At 49.7% G+C, this 26,935-nt stretch overlaps 1 protein-coding gene across 7 annotated transcripts in view; it reads right to left on the reverse strand.

The window, feature by feature from the left end:
• Gsg1l (GSG1-like) overlaps positions 1-26,935 on the reverse strand; it is a 207,533-nt gene that overhangs the window by 116,317 nt on the left and 64,281 nt on the right. For 2 of the 7 annotated variants that reach the window (NM_001419662.1, XM_087582842.1), the window contains 1 exon segment: positions 25,189-25,236. In NM_001419662.1, coding sequence (NP_001406591.1) covers positions 25,189-25,236 — 48 coding nt within the window. 7 annotated transcript variants of the gene reach the window in all.

The following is a 26,935-nucleotide window of genomic DNA, read 5'->3' on the forward strand; positions in this document are numbered from 1 at the left end:
CACTAAAATCAGAAACAAGACAAAGCTGTCCACTCTCTCAATATCTATTTGATATAGTACCTAAAACTATAGCTAGAAAAATAAGACAACTAAGAGATCAAGGGGATCTAAATTGGAAATGAAAAAGTCAAAGTATCACCATTTACAGATGATATGATAGTATACATAAGTGACCCCAAAAATTCTACCAGGGAACGCCTACAGCTGATGAACACCTTCAACGAAGTGGCTGGATACAAGATTAACTGAAAAAAAAATATCAGTAGCCCTCCTATATACAAATGACAAATGGGCAGAGAAGGAAATCAAGGAAACAACACCCTTCACAACAGCTACAAGTAGTATAAAATATGTTGGGGTAACTCTAGACAAGCAAGAGAAAGATCTGTATGATAAAACTTCAAGTCTTTAAAGAAGGAAATTGAAGAAGTTATCAGACAATAGAAAGATCTTCCATGCTCATGGATCAGTAGGATTAGCATAGTAAAAATAGCCATGCTACCAAAAGTAATAAACAGATTTAATGCAATCCCCTTCAAAATTCTAACACAATTCTTCACAGACCTTGGAAGAAAAATATTCAACTTCATATGGACAACCAAAAAGCCCAGGAAGTTAAACCATACTTAACAATAAAAGAACTTCCAGAGGTATCATCATACCTGATTTCAAGCTGTAGTACAGAGCAGTAGTAACAAAAGCCACTTGGTAATGTCTTAAAAACAAACATGTTGATCAATGGAATCAAATCAAAGACCCAGAAGTAATCCCACACACTTATGGACACCTGATTTTTTTTATCAAGAAGCCACAAATGGAAACAGATCCATATCTATCACCCTGCACTAAACTAAAGATCATGTGGATCAAAGACCTCAACATAGAACCAGATACACTGAACCTGAGAGAAGAGAGAGTGAGGAATCCCCTTGAATGCCTTGGTACAGGAGACAACTTCCTGTACAGAACAGCAATCATACAGGCACCAAGACCAACAACGAATAAATGGAACCTCATGAAACTGGAAAGCTTTTGTAAGGCAAAGAACACCATCAATTGGACAAAATGGCAGCCCACAGAATGGGAAGAGATTTTCACCAACTCCACATTTGATGGAGGACTAATATCCAAAATCTGTAAAGAACTCCAGAAACTAGACCAAATTACCCAATTTAAAAATGGGGTATAGATCTAAACAGAGGGTTCTAAACAGAGGAATCTCTAATGGCCGAGAAACGTTTAGGCATCAGAGAAATGCAAATCGAAATGACTCTGAGATGCCATCTTAACACCTGTCAGAATGGCTAAGATCAAAACCACAAGTGACAGCAGATGCTGGCGAGGACGTGGCGCAAGGGGAGCACTCCTCCATCGCTGGTGGGAGTGCAAGCTTGTACAGCCGCTCTGGAAATAAATATGGTGGTTTCTTAGAAAACTGGGGCTCGATCTACCTCAAGACCTAGCCGTACCTCCTGAGATATACCCAAAGGATGCTCAACCTACCACAAGGTCACTTCTCAACTACGTGCACAGCAGCTTTACTCATAACAGCCAGAAATGGAAACCACCTAGATGTCCCACAACAGAAGAATGGATAAGGGAAATGTGGTACATCATGAAATTTGCAGGCAAATGATGGACCTAAAAGAAAGTTCATCCTGAGTGAGGTAACCGAGACCCTGAAAGACAAACTTGGTATGTCCTAACTCAGAAGTGGATATTAGCTATAAAGTAAGATAAACGTGCTACAACCCACAGACCCAGGGAGGCTAAGTAACAAGGAGAGGTTAGGGGGTGATACGAAATCTCCCCGGGAAGGGGAGAATAGATTTCGAGGTGGGTAGAGTTGAGAACAGGAGGAATCAGCTGTTGGGGGAGAAAATATTGGGAGGAACGGCTGGAATTGGGGGTGCTTGGGGACTGAGGTGGAAACCCAGTGCAATGGAAAGTTCACGGAATCTATGAGGGTCACCCTAGCAAAGATTCCTAGTACTGGGGGTCATGGAGCCTGAACCAACCATCTTCTGTAACCAGGCAAGGCTGCAAGTGCTGAGACTGGGACACCAACCCAGTCACAAAACCTGCAACCTACAGGTTGTCTTTCCTGCCATGTTCTGGGCCCAGAGCCTACCATAACCATCATCAGAGAGACCGGAAACCTCACCCTGCAGCATATGGGAGCAGATGCAGAGTCCCAAGGCCAAACATTAATCAGAGCTGGGGAGCCATGCAGAGGAAGGGGGGAAGAGGAGGATGAATCTGAGGAACTAGAGGGGTCAGGGACACCACAAGAACATGGCCCGCAAAATCAACTGGCCAGGATTCAAGTGGGCTTGAAGAGACTAGGAAGCCTGTAGGGGTCTGACTTAGGTCCTCTGCATATAAGTTATGGCTAAGTAGTTTGGTGTTCCTGTGGGACTCCTAACATGAGAACAGGGACTGTCTCTGACTTCTTGCCTGCGTGTGGGATCCTTCTCCTCCTACTGGGTTGCCTCATCCAGCCTTAATGTGAGGCTATGTGCCTGGTCTTACCGTAGCTTGTTATGCTATGCTTGGTTGATGTCCCTGGGAGGCCTGCTCTTGTCTGAGGGGAGGTGGGGGAAGAGACTGGAGGAAGGGAAAAGAGGGGAAGCTGCAGTTGAGATGTAACACATGAGAGACAAAAAAAAAAAAAATTTAACGTGAAGCATGAAGTTTACTTCCATGAACAAGAGGGTGCGGAAGAGACTGGGAAGTTGAGGGAACCCAGAAGAAAATAACACACACACCCCCTCCGCAAAGAGCTCCAGGATGAAGACTGACTCTATCACTTCATAGATGTACAAGCATAAGCAATGTGGTCAGCCTCTCCAAGCCCCCGTTCTCCTGTCTACAAAGAGGAGCTGGAGCAACAGCTGTGCCGTGGGCTTGCTGAAAGGATGCGGGGCTGACGAGATGGAGCATGCTCAACAGAGCCTGAGCAGAGCCTGAGCAGAGCCTGGGCAGGGCCTGGGCAGGGCCTGGGCAGGGCCTGGGCAGGGCCTGGGCAGGGCCTGGGCAGGGCCTCGGCAGGGCCTGGGCAGGGCCTCGGCAGGGCCTCGGCAGGGCCTGAGCAGGGCCTGAGCAGGGCCTGAGCAGGGCCTGAGCAGGGCCTGAGCAGAGCCTCGGCAGAGCCTCAGCAGGGCCTGAGCAGGGCCTGAGCAGGGCCTGAGCAGGGCCTGAGCAGGGCCTGAGCAGAGCCTCGGCAGAGCCTCAGCAGGGCCTGAGCAGGGCCTGAGCAGAGCCTCAGCAGAGCCTCGGCAGAGCCTGAGCAGAGCCTGAGCAGAGTCTTGGCAGAGCCTCGGCAGAGTCCTGGCAGAGTCCTGGCAGAGGCTTTGGAGCACAGGCTTAGACCATTGCCAAGTGACCAGTGATGCCCAGTACCATGCTAGTACCATAAATGAAGCAGGCAGGTCCCTCAAAGAGGTCTTATAAAGAGAGCAAGGCAGGTAACAGGGAGGCTCATAGAACAGGGCTCTGTGGGATTCACAGGCAGAAGGAAGTGGGGTGTGACAAGGGGATGTTCAAGACAGATGACAGCAGAACTCTGGACAGAAGACACCCACTGAGGGAAACCTGAAGTTGAGGGTGCACTGTGTCGAGTGCACAGAGAGTGTGGGAAGCCCCACCCTGGAAACAGTGGCCACCGTGGGAGTCTCCTGTGCCTTCCTCCCCATTCTTTGCTGGCCTTCTACAGTCTAAATGATTGCGTTAAGTAACCTTTCTCAGATTTACAGACCCCAGAGCATCCAGTGACTTTCGGGTTATATGGATATGTAAGGTGATGATGGACAGAATGGGTTTTCCTAAAGATTTAGAGGAGCTAGCACTGAGGTCACAGCCAGTTGGTATATTTTGGCCATGGTGATGGGGGTGGGGGTGGGAGTGGGGGTGGGGTGGGGAGGGTGGGTACAGAGGCACAGGTCCTTGAAGACTTCCACCTATTCCCTGCTTTCTTTTCCTGCCCTGTAAGAGGACTTTATACGAGGGTTCCTCCAGATGGTGCTGGGAGGATAGTAACCCTCCCTGTTGTTATCGATCCTAAAATAAACTTGCTTTTCTTCTCACCAGATCTTGCCTCTCAAGTATAGGCTTTTGAGTAGCACGCAGACAAAGTTTGTCTACTCCAGCAATGGCCCCAGCAGCAAATATCCTCCATCCGCCCCAGAGTGGCTGCTGGGAAAGGCCAGACCTCTATTTCCCCTTCGTCCTTTCCCCTCTGGCTACACACCATGGAAAAGGGGGAGATTCAGAGCTGACAGTGTGACAGACTCTGCCTGGGTCTTTATTTCCAGTGGTGAGAGGTGTCTGGGACACTGGTCTGACGGGTCTTTCTCCCTGCAATTGGGGAAACTAAGTCCAGATCTTAAGCTATCTCTTGGTCTTGGACTCCTCCACACACACAGAACCCAGCCCTCTGCCCCTACTCACTTGCCTTCTGGGATGCTGCTCCAACAGACGCTGCCTTCTGCCTGGACACAGTAAATCAGCCTTCAGAGTTCAAATCAGACCATTCTGCCTTAGCTGCCATAGACTTCCCTCTGCATGGCTTCCAGGGAGCCCAAGCTTCTTGAGTGACACTTATAAAAAGGACTTCTTTTTTTTATCAATATATGTGTGTCTATGTGTATGTATGTGCACATGGGTGCAGGTTCCCACTGAGGGCAGAAGGGGGTGTTGGATCCCCTGGAATAGAAGTAACAGGTTGTTGTGAATTCCCAGTATGGGTGCTGGGAACTGAACTCAGGTCTTTTGCAAGGGCAGCAAGTGCTCTTTTACTTTTGAGCCTCCCTAGCCCCTCTTGGGGTGACTTTTGTTGTTTGTTGCACCCCAGCCCTACTGACACTTCCTACCTGACTCCCTTCTATTCTCCAGTCCTTGTTGTCTAGAGCTGGGAGCTGCTGTGGACAGAACAGCCCACAAACATCTGTTCATGGACCTCACATACGCCGATCCTCCACCTAGGATGCTTTTCCCTACCTTATCCATCAGTCCATAGGATGCTCTGCAGAGGACGCGCCCCAGTGAACTGCTTGTCAACTTGATCCCACCTCAAGTATAGCCAGACATCACCCTGGTAACTGCACATGGGTTGTGCGATCTGAGACCGTCAGCCCATGAGTGTCCTTCTTTAAGAACCTCAGCACACCCTGCCCAATGACAGCATGAAGATGTCCTGCCCATCCTCCTCTTGCAGAGTCTCTGCCATTGAAGAAAACCATCTTGTGAATAAAACATCCCAGGTGCTAAAAAACAGGGACCCCTGACCTCCCAAGGATCAGCATTCCAGCTCCACAGAGGTCTTCCTTGAGGAAAGCATCCTTTAATAAGCGTCCTTCATACTCAGGACCATATTAACTGAAGGAAACAAAGTGCTGCTCCAGTCAAAGGTACAGAGTCAAAGGTCTCCCCAAATTCTGCACGGCCGCTGGCTTCCCTGGTAGAGAAAGAGCATTCTGAACCGACAGGACAGAGTGAATCCTGGCAAAGCAAAACCAATCCAAAGGAAGGCAAGGCCTTGCTTTTCTGCATGAACACACACACACACACACACACACACACACACACACACACGCACGCACACACACGCACACACACGGCTGTGGTGGCCCTCCAGTAGATCAATAGGTGTTCTGTGACCCTTAGTGACCTGGGGATCTGAAAGGAGCCGAGCACCTGAAAGCAGGTAAAGCTTCTAATTCTGATTCTCAGCTTCAATTTCAAAGCGACAAGCCATGACAGCCGCCATCCAGAGGGTGGAAGCCACTCCAGTGGTTCTGAATGGACAAGGGTCCAGCAGGCAGGGTAAAAGGTTAATGACCTGAATCCTGGTGGACTGAGAAGCTCCAGAAGGAAATCTGACTACCACTACCAGACTACGGGGAAACTGATCTGCAGATGGGCGCTTCCACCCTCAAACTTCCCCCTTCCTCAACCCCTTAACCAGATACCTTCCATGCTGAGCTCACCCAACCTCCATTTCATGGAGAAACTGCTTCTGGAGATGTGTCTGCTCTCTTTCAGTTTCACATCTCCTGGGCAATCTCTGTCCAACACAGAGATAACTACCTACACCTCCCTTCACCGTCCACCACTGCTCCTACCCCAAGCTCCCAGCCTCACATGCAGAAAGCCAGCTCCAGGCCATTTGAGCAGCAACTGTGGGTTACAGAAGTCTGGGCGCTCACATCCACAGGCTACAGGCTTCACTGTCTGCCATACATCTATAGGAAGAAAAGACCTGAGTAGCCTCTCTCCCACAGCCCTCCTCCAGGCTCCGCTGGCCTAAGGGGCAGGGAAGAGAGTCAGAAATATGACAGGCATTTCCACATATCATGGTTCCTGTCCCTTGTGGGCCCACAATAAAACTACATTTCCCTATGTTCCATATAGCTGATCACAACCATATTAGTGAGTAATAGCCAATAGGATGAACCATGTCCAGGAAAAATGAAGAGAGTCCCCAATGCTGTGGAGGGGCTGGTGGAGTGGCTGGTGGAGTGAGCCTGGGCTACCGTCCTCTCCCAACACACATGTACCTCACCCCCAGTATACACACATCCTACCTACTGGAAATCTTTTTTTTTTTTTGGTTCTTTTTTTCGGAGCTGGGGACCGAACCCCGGGTCTTGCGCTTTCTAGGTAAGCGATCTACCACTGAGCTAAATCCCCAGCCCCCCTACTGGAAATCTTAACACAGAGGAACCTCCTACTACTCAAAAAGACAAGGAAGAGTAGAAACATCACAGGACAATCACAAAGGAATATTTGCAACAGGCATCTAGATAAACAGGCCTGGGCAGCCTTTTTTGATGCTTTTCAGGTGAAAAAGAAATGGTGCAGATGCTGCAGAACTAAGAGGGCTTCAGGATTGGATCAATCCATGTAGCCCCAGTGACTGATGGTGTGGTGGATAACCAAGGGGTGGGTGAGTGGACACAGAGATGAGTGAATAGATGAGTGGATGGATGGATGGATGGATGGATGGATGGATGGATGGATGGACGGATGGATGGATGGATGGACGGATGGATGCTCATGTGAATGGATATGTGGATGGATGAGTTGATGGATGGACAGAGGGTAGGAAGATGAGTGCATGGATGGATGGATGTATGAATGGGTAATGGATATCATGAATGAGTGGATGGATAGATGGATAAAGGGCGGGTAGATGGGTGACTGGGGTGCATACATGGGTGGAGGGTGGGTGGTTAGGTGAGTGGGTGGGTGGATGGAGGGTGGATGGGTGAGTGGTGGAGTGGAGTGAGTGGAGGGTGGGTGGATGGGTGAGTGGGTGGGTAAGTGGGTGGTTGGGTGAGTGGGTGGGTAAGTGGGTGGTTGGGTGAGTGGGTGGGTAAGTGGGTGGAGGGAGGGTGGATGGGTGAGTGGGTGGAGGGAGGGTGGATGGGTGAGTGGGTGGAGGGTGGTTGGGTGAGTGGATGGGTGAGTGGGTGGAGGGTGGGTGGGTGGGTAAGTGGGTGGAGGGAGGGTGGATGGGTGAGTGGGTGGAGGGAGGGTGGATGGGTGAGTGGGTGGTTGGGTGAGTGGGTGGGTAAGTGGGTGGTTGGGTGAGTGGGTGGGTAAGTGGGTGGTTGGGTGAGTGGATGGGTGAGTTGGTGGAGGGTGGGTGGATGGGTGAGTGGGTGGAGGGAGGGTGGATGGGTAAGTGGGTGGTTGGGTGAGTGGGTGGGTAAGTGGGTGGTTGGGTGAGTGGGTGGGTAAGTGGGTGGTTGGGTGAGTGGGTGGGTAAGTGGGTGGAGGGGGGGTGGATGGGTGAGTGGGTGGAGGGTGGGTGGATGGGTGAGTGGGTGGAGGGTGGGTGGGTGAGTGGAAGATGAAGCAGTTCTGGGTGTGGTTCATAGCCATATCCACCTGTGTGACTGACTGTGTTCTCAGTGCTGAAAAGACAGCAATGAACAAACCCAAATCACTTCCTTTTGTTAATTGAAGCCTTTTATTTTAATTGCCACAGCTAAGGTCCCCTAAAGCCTTGGCAGGCAGACACTATGTCCATCTCCACAGGTAAGCAAACTGAAGCCCCACAAATAATTGAAGAATGGAGATGGCCAGCTTTGAACCTAGGAACTCAGCTTCCATAGAATGTGGCTGCCAGGACAGGTTCTGACTTCTACTAAATAAACCAGTAATGAACCCACACAGCGGGCTAGCTCTCTCTGCAGCACCTGGCTTCTGCAGATGGCCACAGCTGGCTGGAGCAGGGTTGCAGCTGTCCCTAAAGTGTGGCTCACATACACTCCACATCCTCCGAATTACATAGACCCTGGTCTGAGCATCCATACATCCCCTCTGGCTAGGCCTTGTACTTCTTCCCTCATGCCTTGTCTCAGCTGACTGTGACCTGTAGGAGTTTAGATTGTGCCCCTCAGACATTTACTGTTGACAACAAGGATGGGGGCTGCCTCTGGTTAGAGCTCATCCAACTCCATCTGTGATCCGAACAAGGTGACAGTTGAGGTTCTGTGGCCTCTCATAGGAAACAGAAGGACACAGTGGTAGGTAAAGAATGGAGCGAGACAGGGTCCCCCAGTACTTCCTTCTCTGTACCCACAGAGCAGAGGCACAGGTAAGAAACATGGAGATGTTGGGTTGGTGCACCCAGCCCAGGGAGAAAACTCAGCAAACCAGAAAGCGCAGACAAAAAGGAGCAGACAGGCTCTAAAGGGTGGAGCCAAGTCAGCAGCCTGGATCAGCTTCTCCTGGAACAATTCTATCCAAATTAGCCTGAAATGGATCAAAGAGCTAAGACAAGGAACCCTAGAAGACAACCATGTGGGAAGTGCCACCATGCTGGATTCAGGGACCACGTTTTGTGAGCAATACCAAGTAAAGATGCACAGAGAGATTAAACCGACCTCATCAGAACTTGTGCATCACAGGACGCTGCCTGTGGGTAAGGAACATACGTGGGATGGGGAAAACAACTTCAGCTCCAACAGCAGGCTAGGCTGAGGCCTGAACACAGAAGGCCTCAGCAGGGTAACAACCAAACCACCTCTTTTCAAGAGTAGACAAGGACCCCGAACTGGATCGTTCTTGTCAATTTAATACAAACCAGAGCCGCCTGGGGAGAGGGCGCCTCGGCTGAGGGGTTGCCTCTGTCAGTGGTTCTGTGGGGTATTTCCTTGATTCATGATTGATGTGGGAGGGCCCAGCCCGCCATGGGCAGTCCTACCCTTGGGTAGGTGGTCTGCACTGTGTGAGAAAACAAACCAAGCAAACCTTGAGGAGCAAGGCAGTAAGCAGCATGCCTCCATGGTCTCTACTTCAGCTCCTTCCTTCATTTCCTGCCCTGACTTCTCTCCATAATGGAGTATAACCTGTGAACCAAATAACCTCTTTCTCCCCCAGGTTGTTTTTGGTCATGGTCTTTATCACAGCAACAGAAAACAAACTACAACAAACCCAGATAAACATTTTCCAGACTCTTCCAGCTCAGCCTCATCAAGTTAGGGAAACACAAACTAAGCCCACAATGATACGCTTCCAGGCCAGTGGGTGGCAGGAGGTAAGGACAGTCTTGGCCAGGAGGTAAACTGGATCAGCAACAGGAATGTGGGACAGCCTCGCTGCTCTGAAAGACAGCGTGCTGAGTCCTCAGACAAGTAAACATTGAATCACTGAACGGATCAGGAATTGCAGTTCTCAGTATTAACCACAAAGTAAAATAAAATTGAGATGCAAGCTGATATTTCTAAATCTGTGATCAGTGTCACTCATCCTGACAGCCAAGAGGTCCTCTACAGGTAAGTGTGGACTATGCTGACCATGGGGGCAGGGTTAAGGACCGGACTCACGTCATTAAGTACCTGCCGTGTAACCATGAGGACTGAGTTAGAGATCTCCAGCACCCGTGTAAGAGGCTGGGCATACCCAGCTAGACGAGCCCAAACAGCAAGCTCTTGGTTCAGTGAAAGACCCTATCCCAAAAAATAAGAAGTGGCGTAATTGAGAAAGACCTGTGTTGAACTCTAGCCTCCATGTGTACCCTCATGTATGTGAACTGACACACGAACACATACATGCATACACACACAAATATACATACACATAAAGACATACACAAACGCATACATATGTATATATCACACACATATATGCAGGTCTCACACATACACATAAAGACACACAAAAACATACATATACACACATCACATACACACAAACACATACATATGCATATATCACACACACATACACCACACACACAAATACACACATACATTCACACACACACATACATGCATCAAATGCACACACACAAAGACACATAAGTTATGCCACACCATGGGGGACACTTGAGGACTTTTTCTATGAAGAACCTGAGAGTGAATGCTTTATGTCGCAGGCCATTCTCAGTCACCACTGCTCAGCTCTGATATCATAGCACAAAAGTAGCCACAGGCCACATAGAAAGAACAGGCACAGCTGCATCCCAATAAAACTTTATTTACAAAAGGAGGAAGGGCTGCCTCGGCTTGCCAGCTGCTGCAGCAATGCTAAGCAAGAGCTCCCTGTGCAGGAGGCAGTGGGGAAGCGGCTCTGGGAGCCTGGCAGGGACCTTCCCAGCCTGGAGGTTGTGATTTATGATGCCCTGTCAAGCTCTCTGCACATGTTTCCCACGCCTCTGAATTGTGCTATTTTCTCCAATTCTGAAAAGGTTTAAACAAATAAATAATAGCTCAGCAAAATGTATTCTATCCATACCAAAAATATATATTTTTTTAAAAGCCGATTTCATAAGAGAGAGCCAGAGGGTTGGTGCAGTCCACGGAGGTTTACTATATATTTCAGAGCATCTAGAAGCAACTGCTGGGGGAGCTGAGAATGCTAATTACCCAATTTGATAATTACACGTTACAGCCACACGCCAAAGTCTGGTGCCCCGTAAATAAGTACAAATATTGTGTCAATTTTAAAAGCTCATTATTTGGTGATCAAAGAAATGAATGAGGGGGCTGGCGAGGTAGATCAGTGGTAAAGTGCCTGCAGTACCATTAGAAAGGCCTGAGTGACTCCAGCACCGGTTCAGAGAGCCTGGCTCAGTAGCACACACCAGTGACCCCAGGGGGACCAGAGGTCCTTGCAGCTCAGCTAGTCTACTGAATCCAGGAAACCCAGGTTCAATGGCCCTGTGTCTCCAAAAGAAAAAAAGATTTAAAAAACTGAGAACACACATGAGAGAGAGAGAGAGAGAGAGAGAAACTCTTGAAAACCCCTTAGAAGTGAAAGCAGCCACAAGGGCCACAACTCCACAATGGCTACTGTCTAGTTGGGGAGTGGGAGGGCAACTGAGGACGGACAGATGCTGAGTGACAAAGATTCGCTACACTGGGTGGCAGTGGGCACACGGCTCTGAAGCTATCACTAGAGTGGACACTTTCCAAGCGCCGATTCCCCAAGGGGACAAGGAAATTGCAGTAAAACCATCATCACAGTGACGTAAAGCAGGCTGGGGATGTGACTAGACATGAGAGTGTTAGCTTGGCAAGCTCAAGGCTCCTCTGTCCTCAGCGCTACAAACAACAGAAGCTAGTGAGAGGATTGGACAGCCTCCACTCAAATCCACAATCAGGGAGAGACGAGGGCCAGAGGCTGCCGGGCAGAAGCAGCCCAGAGAAGCCCTGCCTCCAGCCCATTACGTCGGCCTCTGCAGGCAAGCCGGGCCAGCCCAGCCTAGGATGGGGAACCAGAGGAGCCTTATTGGCATCTGTTGCCATCCAGCTGGCCCTAGGGCACCAGGCTAGGTAGACTCTGGCCTCCAAGGACACCCACTTGGAGGCTGTCAGGAGTTCAAGGTTCCAGAGCCTGCAGGCATGGGTGCCTCCCTGATCCCACAAGGCCACAAAACCTATTGGGCATCTATGCCACATCCAAGCATGGCAATGTCTCTGGGGAACCCAGCAGATGGTTGCCGATGACAAGGCTGTGGGAGGCAGCAGATGGGATGCAGCAGGAGCAGAGGGTGCTTTGGATTCCCTCAGCTGCTCCAACACGTGGACCCTGGCAGCTGTCTGCTTCAAGGCAGGGGCCTCCCAGGCTGTGGGAACACACAGTAAGCAGCCCAAAGAATGTCTAGAGTCCAAGAAGCAAACAAGGGGCCAGAATTGTAGGTGGGAAGGCATTTCCCACAGAGCAAAGGCAGCACGAAGCCAAATAGGACCTGTCATTGTGCTGTGTGTCATAGAGCTCCCTGCTCAACCTCTCTGAGTCGTCTGTCTTACAACTCTGACATACACCAGAGCTAAAGGTTACCATGACAGAAAGCTGTGGGATACGATGAAAGAAAGGCTGTGGAAGTGCCTGGGGTGGATGGAAATTGTGCCACCCTCAGTGGAGTAGCTGAATATTAGTTGAACAGACATAAAGTTAGCTTGCAGCTGGCCAGGGGGGAACTGAAGAGCTGGGGAAGAGATTGAAGTTTCCAACCAGATATTGTCAACCTACTCTTGCATGAATCATCTCATTTGGGTCTCAGAACCCCCGTCTTACAGAAGGGGCATTGAGCCGTAAGAGATGGGTCTGGTGTCTGAGGCACAGTCAGAATGTGAATCCAGACCCCATGCTCTCCCACATGGCCCTTAGATGCTGCAGGATTAAACCCTAGCTCTGACACTGTGTGGTCCAGAGCAGGTGTTCTAGCACTCTAAGCCTCAACTTCCCCATCCAGGAAACACGAGAAACCAAAACACCTCTGTGGGCTGCAATGAGGCTTCAGTAGAATTGCATGCCTGCAGGGGACTGGCATTAAGTGTCTACTGTGTGCTAGGGCTGAGGGAGGGTGCTGCAAGGGGTACCCTGTTTCTTAGAGATGTATGCTGAAGGCAGATTTACTATACAGAGTAGGTGACGCCATCAATGATCTCAGCTCCTCACCTGGAAAAAAAACGGCAGCTGAGACCAGATCGCTGCATCAGCTTTCTGTTCCGTGGGACAAATTCCCAGAAAGTCAACTGAAATGGGGAAAGGTTTGCCATGGCTTACAGTGTCATGGGAGTTTTCAGGGGTGACATGAACGGACCTCTGTTCACTCTAGATAAGCCTCTGATGAGAGACTAAAGAAAATGACCCACCCAAATCCAGCCTGGCAAGCCAGTGAGGTTGCTGAGGTCACTTACAGAGCTGGGCAACTCACAAAAGCTTCACCCTACAGATGCCACCCTTTAGTTGTCCCTGTGTGCAGAAGTGGTCCTAAGAGCTCTGTCCTTTTGAGACGTTTCCTTGGGCTTCCTGAGCCCAAAAGAAGTGTTGTAACCTGGAGGAAATGGCTGTGGCTGGCTTCATCTATGGCCTCTTGGCTATTCGCTTTGCCCCTGTGAATTGCAGAAGTACACCCAGGAAAGCGGCTTCCTTCCTGGTGGGCAGAAAGCAGAGAGGAGGGAGAAGGGTCCTGATGTCCCCTTCTGAGGCATATCCCCAACAACCTAACTTGCCCTCACTAGGCCCTATCCCTGAAGTTTCTTCTGTCTCTGAGAGGTGCCCTAGGCTGAAAGATGAGTCTTTGACATGTGGCCTTTGCGGACATTTAAGATCCCACCCTGGCCCCTTCCTACCCTGGCAGGCTGGGAATGGGAGCTGGTCCCTTTCTTGAAGCAGCAGGCAGAGCAAGGAGGTACCAAAGTAAGACACAGGAGGCAGAGGGCTGGGGGAAGTCACCAGAGCCCCTGAACTCCCACTCCTCCCCCCAGCAGTTCCTCCCGGTACACACTCTCTTGGGCCTCCTTGCCCAATTCACCTCCCTGCCCCAGTTTACCCAGAGTTCTCTTCACACCGGTTGCTCCCCCTGGAGGAGACATGCTGATGACAAAAGGAACTTCACAGCCCCTGCCAATCAAACAAGATGTCTCTGCCTCTCTCAGCCTCAGCTTCCCCAAGCATAGCCTGGCAGAGAGACAGCTTCAACATTTCTAAGTTAGTTGTAGGGGTCAGGTGGGCCTGGCATTTACTACAACAGGAGTAAGCTGGTGTGCGGGGGTATGGTATGTAGTATGTGTGTGTGTGTGTGTGTGTGTGTGTGTGTGTGGTGTGTGGTATATGTGTGGTATGTGTGTGAGTGGTGTGTGGTGTGTGTGGTGTGTATGGTATGTGTATATAGTATATGTGTGGTATGTGTGTGGCATGTGTGTGTGTGTGTGTGTGAGTGTGTGTAGTATATATGTGGTATATGGGTGTGGTGTATGTTGTGTGTAGTATTCGTGTGGTATATGGGTGTGGTGTATGTGGTGTGTAGTATATGTGTAGTATGTATGTATATATGGTGTGTGTGTGGTGTATGGCATGTGTGTGTGTGTGGTGTGTGATGTGTGTGTGCATGTATGTGGTGTGTAGGTGCATTGGGGCTTGTAGTAGCCAAAGAATATCCTTGGGTTCAGACCTCATCCACCTTTGTTTTGTTTTGTTTTGTTTTTATAGGGGCTCTTTCCACATCCTGGAGTTTGCCTGGCCAGTGAGCACCAGGGACCCCGTCTCTGCCTCCCAGCACTGGGCTTGCAGGCTCCTGCTACCCACAGCAAGGGTTTTCTGTCTGGATTCTGGGGCCCAAGCTCAGACCCTCGTGCTTGTACCTCTCCTCTCAGCCCCATATGCTTTTGATTCTATCCTTCGTCATTTAAGAGCATACTGAGATAAACAGACTGGCATCCTAGAGCCACTGCTGGGGAAGGGGCCAAAACAACCCCCAAGAGAGACAGCAAGCAGTGTCCCCAAGTGAGGATATCATGGGAACCACACATAGGATCCTCTGTTTGGGGTGCTGGTGACTGCAGATCTCACATCCTTGAGCTAGCTCTGATTCTGTGTCTTTACCAGGTGGTGGGTCCCTCAGCTGTGTGCTTTTCGTAAACGCAGGAAGTGCCCATTTACCACTTGTGTGTTCCCACTAGTAAATTGCACAGAGGAGACCATGGTCCGCCCTCCATATTCACAAGTCTATTCCCAGGTCCAGCTGTGTAATGGGAGCACTTGGAAAGAAATGTCCCAGGAACTATGGTGTACCCCTGTCATCTGACCACTCAGGAGGCTGAGGCAGGAGGATACTGAGTTGGAGGTTAGCCTGAGCAATAGAATGGGATCCTGCCTCAAAAAAGCAAACAAACAGGAAAGTGATACTGAACACAGATTGGCTTTTTCTATTATTGCCTTAACAAGGCAGAGCAGCCCCTGTTTCTATATCATTTACATAGCATTTGCATCTCATTTGCATTGTGTCTGGTAGTCTAGGCTATCTGCAACATACTTCCTGTGTACTGCACGGCCACTATGGAGAGTACATAGTACCAAGCACATGACAGACGTTGGACACAAATATAGCATAATTTCTATAAGAGATGGGACAGGTGGGGTTGGGGATTTAGCTCAGTGGTAGAGTGCTTGCCTAGCAACCGCAAGGCCCTGGGTTCGGTCCCCAGCTCCGAAAAAAAAAGAAAAAAAAAAAAAGAGATGGGACAGGTGCAGATTTGGGGAGGAAGTGGGGTCATGGGAGGCGTGACCTGGCGAGGACTTTGGGAGCATGGTCCAGCCTTTCCTCTGTGTATGTTCTGTCACTTAACCCTGACAGAAGTGTTCCCAACAAAGGCTCAAAACAGCAGAGCCAAGAATCAGGGAATGGAGCCTTCCACGCTAAGAGCTGAAGTAACCCTGCCTCTCTGTAGGTTATGTCAAGTATTTGTTACAATGTCAGTGAGCTAACACACAGGATACGATCTGGTTACAAATGTCGGCACATCCCAAGCAGGGTAGACTCGCAGGCAAAAGTCCTCTTAGCTAAAGCTATGGATCCTGGCCCCCTCACACAAACGCGCAGGATGCGCACTGCCCAATCCCGTGCCAGGTCCATGGACCCCAGGGCCGCACGGCGATTTCTCAGCAGAGTGTGCTGAGCCCACAGAGCCACTTAGAAATTTAAATCACCGCTGTTTATGCTCAACAGGCTTCTCAGCACAGAGAAAGTATTTCCAATTATAGAACATGAAAGCCGGTCACTGGTCAGGGTTAATACAACGCTGTGCAAGAGAATGAGCAGGCAAAGCTACCCAGATCCCTAATTACCTGGAAAGGTAATCCTGTGTAATTGGAATTGGAGCAGCTAAAGTAATCATTAGATGTTGTGATCTGGGAGCCGTCCTCCCCAGGCTGAGGGGCTTCACACGAGTCCATAATTAGAGATGCTGAACTCCAGGAAAGAAAGGCAAGATCGGAGAGAGCCGGGGGATGTGGGGGTGGGGGGGCGGCGGCCCTGAGGTTCAGCAACTGGAAGGAAGGGTGGCAGAGCACACAGGACACTGATCCAAAGTCCTCGGCAATAGGAGGCAAGACGGCCCTGACCTACACTGCTGTGTGACCTTGAAGGAATATGTCTGCCTCTCTGTGTTCTCTCTTCCTTCCACTGTTCAGTTCTTCATCATTGTCTCCTGCAAACCTGCCGCTGTCCCCACACTGCTGTCCCCACACTGCCAACACAGTCAACGTTCACAGACCATTCATCCCCCAGAGCTGTTTCCTGCTGCCCTGAGGTCAGACAAGAAACCGCTTCTCAGCCACCCCCACGTACCCTCCTTAAGGTCTCTGTCCACAGAATGTGGCTCTGATACTTTGTTCCCTCTAGCTCCATAGTTCTCAACCTTCCTAATGCAACCTTCTTTTAATACAGGCCCTCATGTTGTGGTTATGGATCATATCCATAAAGTTATTTTTGTTGCTACTTCCTGACTATTATTTTGCTATTGTTATGAATTGTAATGAAAATATCTGGTGTAGAAATGGCCTTAGGTGACACATGTCAAAGGGTTGTTTGACACACATACACACACCGGCAAAGACATCATGACCCACAGGTTTGGAACTGCTGCTCTAGAGGGTGGGCTGTTCTAAACAGGGCTGGGAATTCTCCCCAATGCTTAGCTCCTGCCACACGCAGAGGGGCAATTGCAGGACCGGGTTAGGTGACACAGCATGGGACAGCCTGCTCCTGAACAAGGCGATGATGTGCCTACCTTAACGGGTAGACTGGCACCAGGTTAGCTGGCTTTGCTGTGTGTTGTTTTGAGACAGGGTGTTACTAAGGATCCTGGTCTGAAACTTAGTATAGAGCCCAGGTGGCGGTGCTGAGGACTGCTGGGTAGCAGTGACGCCATGCCAACAGCAGTTTGGACCCCTATGGAGTCGTTTCCACCCTCTCCCAAGAATGTTCTCACCTCCACACACCCCTACTTCTACAACACAATCGATAACCTGCACTAAATTAAGTGAGCAGAAGAATTGCATGCTGTACGATTCGGGGCAGAGCAGTTGAGAGACGGAGAAACAGGAGGAGCGTGGCTGAGAACCCGACTCAGTCAAAGCCTGGATCAGCTCAGAGCTGTTTCAAGGCCCCGAGATGTGAAACCAGCTGCTTGTGGCATTGTTTCCCACAGATTTCTACCTGGTGCCCTTCAAAAATCCTGGCTCTCTGGCTGCAGCAAACCAAGGTGGAGATGGTTTCAGTCGCTCGGCTGCACAGGCTGGAGCAGACTCGAGCTGCAGAGGTCAGATGGAGGCCCTGAACTAAAGGCATCTCCTAGCATCTCTGCCTCAGGCCCCTTTGCCCTTTCCCTTTCTGCTTCAACAAACCTTTACTAAATTCCTGTCGTGCCCATACAATTTGCACTCTAGAGCAGTAGAGGACAACACATTGCCTGTTCTCAGGGAGTGTCAGCCCAGTGGAGGACATGGTTCCAATGCAATGTGATTGATGCTGACAGGACACATCACTATAGACAGGCATCCTGGGGAGGTTCAGGGATAGCTCTTTAAAATGGGTCATGTCTGTGAAGGGTTTGAAGTATGACTAGAAGTTTGTAAGGCATGAGAAAATGCTGGAGAGGTAGGGAAAGGGATGTTAGTAGAGAAGCGGGCTGCAGCTGTTGGGATGGAAGTTAGGGAGCCAGGTTTCCAGGGCTCTCCCCTGGGCACTCTTGTGTGTCAGGCTCCTGCCTCACAACCCATGTTGCTGCTGCAAGCAGTTGTCAGATGTTCACGCTGATTGCCTCTTCTAGAAGATTCTGTGACTGCAGAGTGGGTTTTAAGCTGTGCAGCCTGGAATACAGGCAGTTAGCTGAGAAGACACTCTGAAATGAGGAGAGGGTGAGGTTCAAGGTCCTCTAGAGACAAGAGGTGTGGCACTTGTCATACACTTGGACCTGGAAAAGGAGAAGTTGCAGAAGGCTAACTCTCAGGCCTGGGGAGTGAACAGGGTAGCCGTTCCTGTGGAGGATCAGCTGTGTGTGCAGATCTGAGGAGTCCGCAGGGAGGTGGCCAACAGCAGCTAGAGGCAGACGCTAGACACAGAAGTAACAGGGCCCAGGAAGCCACCGCTCTTGGTCCATTCCTTGCTCTTAAATAAGGGACATACCTGTCATCCCAGTAGTCTAGAGACTGCAAATCATAAGTTCAAGGCCAGCCAGGGCCGCTTAGTGAGACTCTGTTTTAAAAATAACAAATAAACAAAGAGTTTTAAACTTTATCTATTTGCTGGGCAATGGTGGCAGGCACCTTTAATCCCAGCACTGGGGACACAAAGGCAGGCAGGTCTCTGTGAGTTTGAGGCCAGCCTGAACTACGGAGTGAGTTCCAGGACAGCCAAGGCTACACAGAGAATCCTTGCCTCCAAAAGCAAACAAACAAACAAACAAACAAAAAACATATATTTAAGAAAAACATACAGGATAAAAAGAGTACAGAGGTAAAAACTAAAGTCAAGGATCTTGGAACAAACAGGAAGAGTAAAGAGTACAGCAGGGGATTTTTCAAAGGCCGCTTCCAAAAGAGAGGAGACCTCATGCCCATACAGGAAAAACAAGAGCCCAGGAACAGGGCTCAGACAATGGACCACTCAGCCCGATTAGCTTAGCTTGACAGAGAAATGGCCTCCGGCAGTCCTGCCCCCCATTTTGGGAAGTTCCTCAAGATGTTTTCCCAGAGAGGAAGTCAGCAGAAAGACAATGGCCTTGTGGTCCAAGAAACTGAGAACCAACAAGAAGGAGGGAACGAATTCCAAGATAATGTTCAAGAAGATTCCACAACAGCAGCCCTAAAAAAATAGCGCTCACTTTTAATCCCGCCATTCAGGGTGCAGAGGCAGGCAGACTGGGCTACAGTGTGAGTTCCAGGACAGTCAGGGTACCATCTTGGGGGAAAAAGAAAGAAAAGAAGGAAGGGAGGGAGGGAGGGGAAGGAAAGGGAAGGGAGGGGAGGGGAGGGGAGGGGAAGGGAAGGGAGGGGAGGGGAAGGGAAGGGAAGGGAGGGGAGGGGAGGGGAGGGGAGGGGAAGGGAAGGGGAGGGGAGGGGAGGGGAAGGGAAGGGAAGGGAGGGGAAGGGAAGGGAAAAAGGGACGGAGGGAGGGAGGGACGGAGGGAGGAAGTGGCTGGAGAACAAGGGGCTCTGTAGAATGTTAGTGGGGAGGGGGCAGAACTGAAAATGCCCCCATGCCACACCTTGGCCAACAGCTTGGCGTCCATCCCTGTTAACTCCAACTTCATGACTGCTGTGGATCTGAGGTATCACATGGCCTTTTCTGGTTCTCAGGAAAGAGATTCTCCCGATGTTTTACAGCAGAGTGGATTTTTCTTTCTTACTTCAGAGCCCGCTGCCAGCCACGTCAGTAACTATTTGCTTAGCTCCTTCCCCAGGAACAGTATTCGAGCTCCCTGTTCCTCCCGTGCTTGCCCAGGCTGCCCTGTGTAAGGGAGTGCTCAAGACGTATCTGTCAGAAAGGTTGTGTGAATGTAACAGACACGCAGGGGACCCCACTGGTGTGTTGTGAGTGAGTGGACAGTTACCCCACACACAACACACCAAATGTCAGGTCACCTCAGGGGACAAGTTAGCAAACAAATGAACAAGTCTCACACACTCACAACCTGGTCAAAGTCATGTTGGCACCATCAGCCACGCCATCTTGTATCTGTGGCCACACCCAAGTGGGGGGTTCTGTTGGCAACCTGCTGTATTCCAGCCTCCGTGTGGGCGGCACACATTTTGCCCCACTAATGTTGGACCTGGCCCTGAATCTCCCTTTAACCAATGAGAAGTCATTGGGCCTGACACAAGCAGAGGCCTCATGCATGCCCATGTAGTGAGCCTCTCCTACTCTGTGTTTCTGGCATTTCTGTCAGAGGATCCTCGACCTGGCCCCTGAATGCGTCCATGAACAGCAGGCTTAAGACCAGTCTGCATCCTTGGAATCAAGTCAACTTATATCACAGAATCTCAACCCCTGCCCCACACACACGAGCAACCGAGTGCCAGATCAGCTTGTTACCCAGCATTGCTATAGATATTGGTGACTGCTACACTGACTTTCAGGATTATTTAGCTGCTCAGGGTGACTGGTAAGACACTTTTGTCCCTGTGAATAGTAACTGAGGTGCTAAAACAGAGGGAAACTGGAGAGCGAAGGGAGAGGCAGAAGTAAGGGAATTCCGTCTATTTTCAGAATGGAGTTGGTAACATGTAACGGGTAGAAAGTGCTGGGGGTCAGCTCAGGCAACTTCAGTCAGCTCCCTCCATGATGAGGCCTGCCACACAGACCTCTGTCAAAGAGCAGGTCACATGCCAGCATGCAGGTAGCACTGTTGACTCACAGTCGGTCAGTCACTAAAAGATTAGAGGGAATGTGTTAGCCTCAGAGGGCAAGAGGTGTGCAGCTCCCCAAGGGTTCGCTATGATACAGGACACTCCAAGTGCAAAGGCAACTCAGACCGAGCATTCTGAGGCTTAAATGAAGTCTCCATGTGACAGAATATTCTATAGACATTCACAAAAGGAAGACAGAATTTGGATGCGACTCAGGGGTAGAAACTGTGTTTGAGCCATGGACTGGATCTTCGTTCACCAATAGCACAGAAGGAGAAAGAGGAGGGAGTCAAGGGTACTGATAAGAAAAGGAATTTATGATTCCATATATGTAAGATGTATGAACAGCTACATCGATACGTATGCATGTGCATATCTTTGCAAACACTGATAAAGCAACACAGTACTAGTGACCATCAAAGTGGGGAGCTTGTAGAGTCCTCTGTCTCTAGAATATGCACTCAAGTGTTACTAAAACTTTCCCAAGTGTGTATCATTGTGAGAGTCCTGGTAGAACGGTGGTCCAAGGAGCAGTACGTGCAAAGGCCCTGGGGCACACATCGACTTGGCTGGCCCAGGGCACAGCAAGTATTCTGGAGCTGGAGTGTGGTAAGGAAGGGGAGGTGACAGGAGATGGCATCCTGGGTAGAGGGCCAGGTCACACAAAGCCTATGAGGCCATAGCAACAACACTCAGTTTAACCAAGTAAGATGTGGCCCACAGGAAGGTTAAGCAAGGGGATCCTGTCATGTGATTCATGTTTCAAAAAGAAAAAAATCATTCTAAGTTAGGTGTAAGCCCAGCACACAGGAGTCTGAGACAGGAGGATGAAGAGTTTGAGGTTAGCCTGGGCTGTAACAAGATGATACAGTATATAACACACACACACACACACACACACACACACACACACACACGCAAACTCACAACACACAAACACACTCTCACACACACTTACACATTCACACATGCACTCACACATGTACTCACACACACTCACATACATTCACACACACTCTGTCTCTCTCACACACACACATTCTCCCTCTCTCTCTCTCTCTCTCTCACACACACACACACACACACATTCTCCCTCTCTCTCTCTCTCTCTCTCTCTCTCTCACACACACACACACACACATTCTCTCTCTCACACACACTCTTTCTGTCTCTCTCATACACACACATTCTCCCTCTCTCTCACACACACACATACATACATTCTCTCTCTCTCACACACACACACATTCTCTCTCTCTCTCTCTCTCTCTCTCCCTCTCTCTCTCTCTCACACACACACATTCTCTCTCACACACACACTCTTTCTGTCTCTCTCATACACACACATTCTCCCTCTCTCTCACACACACTCACACATACATACATTCTCTCTCTCTCACACACACACACACACACACATTCTCTTTCTTTCACAAATACCCACATACTCACACACATTCTCTTTCTCTCACACACACACACAAACTCACAACACACAAACACACTCTCACACACACACTCACACCCAGTCACACATTCACACATGACTCACACACACTCACACACACTCTTTCTGTCTCTCTCATACACACACATTCTCCCTCTCTCTCTCTCACACACACACACACACATACATACATACATTCTCTCTCTCTCTCACACACACACACACACATTCTCTCTCACACACACAGACACTCCCACACACATTCTTTCTCTCTCTCACACACACTCACACACACACATTCTCTTCTCTCTCTCACCCACACACACGTGTGTGTGTGTGCACATGTGCACATGTGTGTGAGAGAATGTTTGTGTGTGAGAGACAGAGTGTGTGTGACTCTGTGTGTGTGTGTGTGTGTGAGTGAAAGAGAGAGAGAGAGAGAGAGAGAGAGAGAGAGAGAGAGATCTCAACAGTTAAGAGCACTGACTGCTCTTCCAGATGACTCCAGTTTGGTTCCCAGAACCCACATGGAGACTCATAGTTTTCCAGTCCCAGGGGGTCCCATGCCCTCTTCTGGCCTCCTCAGGCACCAAGGTCACATAAGTTGTACAGACATACATACAAGCAAATCACCCATATACATAAAATAAATAAATAAAAACTTTGAACTGGAAATATAGCTCAGTGGTTAAGAGCACTGACTGCTCTTCCAGAGGTCCTGAGTTCAATTCCCAGCAACCACATGGTGGCCCACAACCATCTGTAATGAGATCTGATGCCCTCTTCTGGTGTGTCTGAAGACAGCTACAGTGCACTTATACATAATAATAAATAATTCTTTAAAAAATAAAAATAAATAAGTAAATAAATAAATAAATAAGTAAATAAATAAATAAATAAAAACTTTTAAACCATTCTGACTCTAGGATATGGTTCACTGGTGAGTTCCCGCCCATGTTTGAGGCCTCGGGTCACCCCACCATAATTAAGCAGTAAGATCATGAGGCTCAAGGCCAAGAGGCTCAGTAGCTGATAATTTGTCACAGAAACCTGAAAATGTCTAGAGCAGAGCTGAAGGCAAGGAGGGAAGTGCTGGCCACTCAGATGCCATGGAGCAGGGGCCCCAGGAGCCCCACACCCCTTAGATGTCCCTTGTCAGCAGAGGAGCCAGCCATCTGAGAACCAGGTTCAATAGAGACACAAGGATGTGGAGTTTAAAGCCAGCCTGGCCTACATGAGACTCTGTCTCAAGAAACAAACAGGCTAGCAAGATGACTCATGGGGTTGCCACCAATCCCAATGACGTGAGTTCACCCCATGACACACACGGTGGATTAACTCCCACAGATTACCCTCTGACCTCCAGACCTGCATGCAAACACACACAGTATGCAGAGGTAAGCATTTTTGTAAAAGAAACGAAACAAGGAAAGAGCTGGGTTCTAATCCCACCTCCTAACTATGTGACTATACTGTGCCTGTCTCTTCACCTGTGAGGAGGGTCATTTGACTCTGTGTGTGAAGAACCGAGCCCAGAGAACAGTCCAGTGAGTGAGGCCTGTGTGCGTGTGTGTGTGTGTGTGTGTGTGTGTGTATGTGTGTGAGAGTGTGCATGTGTGTGTGCATATGCGTGTGTGTGTGTGTGTGTGTGTGTGTGTGTGTGTGTGTGTGTGTGTAATGTAGGAAAGGGTTGTACATTAGCAGACCAGAAGGACCCAAGGAAGGAGGAAGCTGGTGTAGCCAGCTCGGATATGAACACAAAGAGGCAGAAATGCTCAATGCAGACCTCCCAGGGGTCAGGGGTCGAATGATTACTCTTCTCTTTGCGTTGGGCTCCTGTTTGAAGTGAAGAGTCAAGCACCGAAGGAAGATGGGGATTAGTGAATTTGACCTAAAAGCACCTGGGACCTCAGGGGGCAGCTGGGAGAGCCATGCAGCTGTCACAAACCAACAGGGTCACACAGAGTTAAAGCCAGAGACTTTGAGAGGCAGTAGGGACAGAAAAGCCTTCTATCACTAGGTAACAAAGCCTGACACACAGCGTCCTCGTAAACATTTGATATATGCCATCAGACGGTCCTCTGTGCGGCCACCAAGTCCTAAAAGTCAAACTGCACCACCAGTAAAATAGATGATGTTCACCCTTGGGGGCTCTCAGTCCCCATAAAGAAAGCAAGGGAGGCTTGAGCCCTCTGGAAGAGCACAGCCATTGTACACAGTACACAATGTACACTGTACACAGACATGTGATATTTCCAGGGGGCACCACATGGACATACCATTGCAGGTGCCCTGGAACACGGCCACAAGTACACAGGGGTACCCTGGTGCCTACATCCTCACACTGAATGCATTTGCAGAACTCACCCACCATGCCAAGGAAGCAAGCATTCACCTAGAGTCCTGCTCAGGCAAACCCACACTGGATTCAAGGTCCTGCCTTAAAAGTCTGACTCTGCCTGCCCTTTGCTCTGAAATTTTGGTGATGTAATCCTCTGGAATGTTTCTCCATCGTCAATGGCAAGGGATAGACCCCTCATCAGGAGGTCAATGGAGGTCCTGGTGACGAAGCTGGACACCAACAATTAGTAACCAAGCCCCCAGTAGCCACCATCCCCGTCTGTAAGAAATGCTGGATTGCACAGTGATTGCTTGTAATCTCTGGTTGAAGACCGACAGATCCTGGTGGCTCAACCAAGTGTCTCGGGATCAGACTTATGCACAAATAGGAAATGTCTCCAGGGAACCTGAAGAAGCAGAGGAAACAGTCCATCCCCGCAGTGGGCACTCACTCAGCTGAAGGAATTGACTCCTTCCTGCCTGCTGAAGGGCACTGACTTTCTTGTCCCTTGTCCCTCAGTCTCCCCAGGGTGGCTTGCTGGAACTTTCCAAGGAAATGGCAGGTCTGTGGGGTAGGATCGTAACCCAGCCAAGGCACCCCAACTCCACTGGCCTCCTCACTTCATACTCTGCCCCCAGAGACAGACAATGCTGTGTAACAGGAAGCACATGGCTGCAAGAAAGAAACCCCAGGCTCTGACAAGCCACCAGGCCAACGCAGGTCCCCAGGGAGGGCAGAGCTAACTACTTACCTTTCTCTGAAGCTGGGGCCAGGTCAATGAAGCTGCGACATTTCTCACCTTGGGAAAGAAAAGAAGGGTTTCAGAACAAGAGGACACAGCTTCCCAGTTTGCCTGCCCCCCTCCAAGAATCTCAGAAGTAGCACTGCTCCCAACCCCACCCACAAGGCAGCTTCCTTAGCCATGATTCCAAGCAGCCCTGTTGTGTGCCAAGAGCTGGGGTGGGAACCTGGCCAAGTCAGAGGCCTGAGCTCCACCTTCTGTCCTGCATCTCCTTCTAACCTCCACCCTGCCCAGGCTGTGCCTCCTGTTGTCCTTTGTCCATTCTGTATGCTGATCACGTGAAGCAGCAGCTCGCGCGCGCACACACACACAGACACACACACAGACACACACTTGATATTATCTCATAAAAAAAAAAGTGGGCCCAGGGAGGCTTGCACTGGCCTATCCAGGCTCCTCTCCACACCCTTCCTGCCTCAATCACTCTTGTCTGTCTGGAGCCACCATAGTTCTCAGACAATGTCCCCTGAAACTCCCGAGCTTCCTGGCAGCCACACGGAATGACAAGGCCTGGAACACAGTGCTGGCAGAGGGGTTAAGGGAGGCAAAGCCTGAACACATTGGGTCTTAAAAGGCCTTCCAAAAACTTCTCTCTACTCTAATGTGTGTCACTCCTGCCCAAGATGCACCAGGCCACACACAGGTGGGGAGATGCCACGGTGGTGGCTCAGGCAGGATTGTTTTCACCCCTGTGCTTTGCACGGGGGGCAGGACCCTCAGCTCCCTTTACAGATGAAGACAGAAAGGCTCTGAGATGCTCAGCCACAAGCCTGGGTCAAACAGCAAAACGGTGCTGCTCAGATTATGATCAGCAATATAAAGAGAGATGTGGTGACAAGCAAGAACATTCTGGAAGGGAGCGATAAGAAGAAAGGGCTGGTCTGGGGGCAGAGCAACAAGCCTGGACTCAAGTCCAATGACACCTCCCCTCAAGAAAGAAAACTGAACTTTCTGTTAGACTTTTCAGCAAATTGTTTTAAACTCTCTTTAATGATACATTTTCCCAAAAGCTGTAGGGAGATAAGTGGGATGTTCAAACTCAGACCAGACCAGCACCATACTGATTAGATCTTGGGTTGTCTTCATGACCTTGTTCCTATACAGAAAAGAAAGCTAATGTCAGAAATCATGTGATCAAGGTATAGTGACAGATGCCTATAATCAGCAGGAGCCTGAGGTAGGAGCAGCGTGAATCTGAAGACAGCCCGAACTTCATAGTGAGACCCTAACTAGGATGCAATCTCCTAGCTATATATCCTAGTTAGGACTAATATTGCTATGATAAACCCCATGACCAAAACAACATGGGGAGGAAGGGGCTTATCAAATTTGCCCTTCTATATCTTAGGTCATCAGCATCAAAAGCTGTCAGGGCAGGAACCTGGAGGCAGGAGCTGATGCAGAAGTCATGGAGCATGCTGCCTATTGCCTTTCTCCCCACGGCTTTCTCAGCCTGCTTATAGAACCCAGGACCATCAGCTCAGGGATAGCACCACTCACAATGGGCTGGGCTCTCCAACTTTAAGCACTATAGTGGTTTGAATAAAATTGGCGCCCAAAGGCCCACAGGGAGTAGCACTATTAGGAAGTGTGGCCTTGTTGGAAGAGGTGTGTCACTGGGGTTGGACTTTGAAGTTTCAGAAGCTCAAGCCAGGCCTTGTGGCTCACTGACCCTTCCTGCTGCCTGAGGGCCCAG

The sequence above is a fragment of the Rattus norvegicus genome, chromosome 1 (assembly GCF_021556685.1).
Source record: "Rattus norvegicus strain SHRSP/BbbUtx chromosome 1, alternate assembly SHRSP_T2T, whole genome shotgun sequence".
NCBI lineage: Eukaryota > Metazoa > Chordata > Mammalia > Rodentia > Muridae > Rattus > Rattus norvegicus.